Source organism: Mytilus trossulus, unplaced genomic scaffold (assembly GCF_036588685.1).
Source record: "Mytilus trossulus isolate FHL-02 unplaced genomic scaffold, PNRI_Mtr1.1.1.hap1 h1tg000024l__unscaffolded, whole genome shotgun sequence".
NCBI lineage: Eukaryota > Metazoa > Mollusca > Bivalvia > Mytilida > Mytilidae > Mytilus > Mytilus trossulus.
In genome coordinates, this window is record NW_026963290.1 from 7,244,616 (window position 1) to 7,249,286 (window position 4,671).

General features: G+C 30.5%; 1 protein-coding gene across 4 annotated transcripts; it reads right to left on the minus strand.

Annotated features, from left to right (window-relative positions):
- Positions 1–288: 288 nt before the first annotated feature.
- LOC134698916 (low-density lipoprotein receptor-related protein 12-like) lies at positions 289–4,325 on the minus strand. 4 transcript variants are annotated; one of them, XM_063560595.1, is made up of 5 exons: positions 4,167–4,325; positions 3,306–3,557; positions 2,774–2,932; positions 2,200–2,426; positions 289–939 (listed from the first exon to the last, which is right to left on the minus strand). In XM_063560595.1, the coding sequence occupies exons 2-5, from the start codon at positions 3,550–3,552 to the stop codon at positions 853–855; spliced, it is 720 nt and encodes a 239-aa protein (XP_063416665.1). In that variant the 5' UTR covers positions 3,553–3,557; positions 4,167–4,325; the 3' UTR covers positions 289–852. The 4 variants fall into 4 exon arrangements, with proteins under 4 accessions (XP_063416665.1, XP_063416663.1, XP_063416667.1 ...); XM_063560593.1 differs by lacking the exon at positions 4,167–4,325 and adding an exon at positions 4,014–4,126; XM_063560597.1 differs by lacking the exon at positions 4,167–4,325 and adding an exon at positions 4,014–4,122 and having other exon boundaries at positions 289–653.
- Between the last annotated feature and the right edge of the window lie 346 nt (positions 4,326–4,671).

Consider the following 4,671-nt stretch of genomic DNA (forward strand, 5'->3'; position numbering starts at 1 on the left):
TTTTCTCAAGGACACATGCAATAATATCATAGTTTCAAACGTTTTTGGTACGTGGTTAGATATTTTGGAAGCAAGAGTATATTCACAGACACTTATCTTTTAACACGTCTCTCGGACTTGTTTACGATGACCTATAGTTGTTAACTTATCTGTCATTTAGTTTCTAGTGGAGAGTTTTCTCACTGGCAACCATCATACCAACTCATCTTATTTTTATAGTTGGATATTCAAAGAAGCATTAGACGATACAATATTAATTAAAACTATGAAAGACATCTGGAAACTGAAAACGTTAATATTTTTTTTATTATTTCAATTATTTTTTTCTGTTTTCGCACACTTTCATACAAACATACAAACTATACAAATGTTTGAAGTAAATTGATGTACATCACAATTTTACAAACAAATTACACATGATGTCATGATGAACACAAATAAAATATAAACACTTTGGTACATATACAATATATTACATATAGTCAGAAAATGCTTCAACATGTATAGCAATATTTAATTCCTTTTTTTTTCCTTCATAACTTTTATCATTTTTTATATGTAAGTTTTTGAGATCTATACATGCTATTGCATGGTATCCTTTTAAAAATCCCCCTGAGTTGAATCTTTGCGTCTGAGGTTCCCACTTTCTAAGCCTGAAAGACAAAATAAGCCAAATTGGAGAAAGGACATTACGTGGTGGTACAATGCATTAGAAGCTATATTCATACTGCCCAACAACATTGTAGCATTTTCTACGATTCATATATACAACCATTTATTTACAATATCACAAGTATTAATAGAAAATAGACATGATTTTTTCCTCATGTTGATCATATAAGATTGTTTTTTTTAATGCACTTGGCCATTCATTTTAACTTTGAATGATTCCCCAGCGACAGAATGTTCAAAATGGTTTCTCTGTTTCTGCTGTTTCACCTAAAAAGATAAACTCTGTATAGGTTTTACGTTATTAGTATTTATTCTTACTAAAATTCCTTGCTTACTTTTTTAATATTCCAAGACACTGTTTAAAACATAAGCCATCTTGAATCCGTAAAGCTTTAAGAGCAGAGTACTTGCGTAACCAAATATTTACACAAAATAAACTAAATATATTTACATAAAAATGTTAGGTTTGTTTGCATTTTATTTCTTTCTTTCTGGTCGACAATACTTATAAAAGTTAAAGGTAAGAAATGATAGATGTAAAACACATGAAGCAATTTTCAAACTAATCACAAGTTTGACAACTCCTCAAACAATGAACTGATAAATGGAGATAACTCGGTAATTTAGACAAAGTTATGTAGCTATTTGAATTTTTTACTTCTTTTCTATGCAAGTTAATACAAACATTTATTTGTTATTCTCCAAAACAAGCAATTATGTCTTGGTGATTTTGTGTTATTTGGTTTGCTGAGACCGTGATACATGTACCCGCTGAATTCCTAAATTCAGAGTAACTTATATATGTACTATATAAATTATTCTTATCATAGTGGCTATTTATCTTTTAGCGTCAATACAACTTATCTTTAACTTAACATGTCAACCCAGAAATAATTATTTGATTTTAGGAAAGGTGGATGTTTATAAAAATAAAATGACGGCTTCGAACAGTAATATAGGTAGTTTTAATATGCTTATACTTTATAATAAAACCGAAAATGAAAATAAAGTATGACGTGTTATTCCCTATAAGGTGCATGCTTCTTAGATATGTTCAGGAGATGTTATATTTGCTAGTTCAGTACAAGATAACTTTGAATGACCCAATGCTAACCTGTTAATTTATTGACGGATCCCATCCCAATAGTGGGTATAAGTCTGTCGGTTGTGGAGTAAACATCTGTTATGAGAAAGACGGAATAATTTTCACAGTTGTCAATCAAAATTCAAAATATCATTTACGATTTAGGAAAAGGGCAGTTTTATTTAATGAAAATAATTTTTCATTTTTTTTCAAACTAATGTCCTTTTTTTCAGTGTTTTTAGTTTGATGATTTGTTCTTGTATTTTGCCCTTATTACAATAACACTCGGTTTATGTATGTCCTAAATAATTGGAATCATGTGCAGATCGAGTATCACATCCAATTCTTGTAAACAAGGAAATATGTTGCTGACAACCAATTGTGTCTGTCATGAAAGTGATGTCCCTATAGTGGTATGATCTTTAACATCTCGTTTTACCTACCCTATCATTGAACGTGGTTGAACGCTTTTTTCTCCAGACACAAACTGCGACAATTACGATAATTGCTATGAGTATCAAGATTGCTGTCACTCCCACGGCTGCCTTAGCTTCATTTGTCAATAAACAAACTGGCGTCCTGTCTCCACAGTGATCAAAACCGGAACAACGAAGGTTTTCTGGGATACATCTCTGGTTGTAACATTTGTATTCATTATCTTTGCATGGTGCTGGAAGTAAAATATCGGTGCGTTAGTAAAAACTTGAATATCTATATATATATATATAGTCGGGATTTATTTATTGCAAACCAAGCAGTCACACATTCGAATACCAGCAAAGTATATATATATATATATATATATATATATAATTAAAAGCACCCAACGGGTATCGTAACATTGAAGTTGACAAGAAAAGCTAAATTGCCATAGGAGCTCATCTAGAAGCATCCGTATCATATAATTTAATGCTATTGTGTTTTATAAGCAAAGTTCTTTTATATATATCATATACAAATCATATAATCTTCAAACAGTTCAAAAAGAAAAATGTTCAAATAAAATAATAAACTTACCTAAATGGAAAGCTGAAACAATCATGTCAAATCCTCTGTGGATAGAGTTTGTTGGTCCCGACCGAAATCTGGCTGTCAGATACCCTCTTTGGGTTGTGTAGGAATCTGCTAGTGGTATCGTTCTTACATTTCTGTTCCCACATATTTGATTGGGCGCTCCTGAAATTAAAACACAAGTGGTTTAAATGAATATAAATATTAATGTTTAAGGATATAATATAATTTTACGCACATTAAATTAACTCTTGTAAACCCAATTTAGTTGCTTCATTTAGTGATGTAGCTACCGGGAAATACATTTTAAATTCACACGTTTTAAATCGTTCTAAATACTGATGAAGTATTGATATTGCATGGACGACATAAAAAAAAACTATAACAAAGTTTACTTATACATAGCGTTGCTTCAGAATGTATGATTGTGTACATTTCTTTAATATACAATAGTTCATAAAATAGCTAGGTTGAAATGGTCGAACCCATCATCTCATTTTTTTTCATAGAATATTTTTTGATGTATTTTTTTCTGTACCTGCTAAGAATTGTGCTGCCTGTGTTCTCCCATCGTATAATGTAAGATAATCATCGGTACACTGTCCCGAGGGTAAGGCATCTATGTCCAAATTCTGAAGTTTTACAGAAAGTTGTTTATTAGGATGTGGTTCAATGGCAACAATACAGTCCAGATTTCTCCTGTAAGCCTGTGGACTCACTCTCAATAAAATAGCGTCTTCATTCAAAGCTAGAAAGTTTATCTGCTGGTTACACAACTGTTCCATGTACACTACAAACAATAAGTACATTTTGAAATATTATTTCATTTAGATATTTGCGAATTCGGAGTGTAAATATAAGGGAATGTGGTATGAATGCCAATGATACAACTTTTCAGCCGTAGACTAAAGGATGAGAAGTTAACCAATAATTGTTCTCTAAAAATACTGTCTTCAACAATGAGCAAATCCCATAGTTATGTCTAATATACAATGTATACTCAAAATAATTCACAAATTACTAATAAGGCAGACACCACTAAATTCCGTGGATTTATTTCATTCAAAACTTGTGAAATCCTACTAGATTGTGTGTTACATCGTCCTTGTCATACACATAAAAAAACATTTAGCATATTTTTTCTCATATCTTGAATAATGGTTTACATATACTTGGAATTAGGACCTACCATACAATTTAAAAACTGAATTGAAATTAAAAAGAAAAAAGAAAAGAAATAACTCACATTCACGCAAAGCCAATATATTCCTTGAAAACAAGCATAACAAAGCGACCGAAAAGAAGATTTTCAGTTCCATGACTTGGGATTGTATATCCTGTACCTCGAAAAAATATTTAGCGAAATGAATTAATACTAATCAATTAAATTAATATATACCTTGGTCAGTGATTAATTAGATTAATCATATTTTTTGTCACTTAAGGCTGGATTTCTGATGACTAGATGACTTCAAAATGACATAAAATGTTTAAAAATTATTATGTTATGTATACTTGAAATTCCAAATCAATTGGTCAACCTCTGCCCATCACATATATACGTAATAAACATGTAATGTCAATACAAGTAAAAACAAGTTAATTTGTAAATGTGTTGCATGTTTCATAAACAAATTCTATATCCAGAGGCATGTTATTTGTAAAGCATGTTATTTTTCCCAAGAAAGAGATAATTTTAATTTTAATCAAATATCTGTGAGAATAATAGAACTTTATTCTTCTTGATGTTCTTCAATATACTATAAATTCAGAATTTATGCGTGCTTTTATTATCGGCAAATCGTTGATAGAGGACAATGAGGTGAAATTAAAATAAAGGAAGGGACAATGCTTCGCGATAGTAATACATTTCAGGGTCATTTTCAAAATATTCTTTTTTTTTA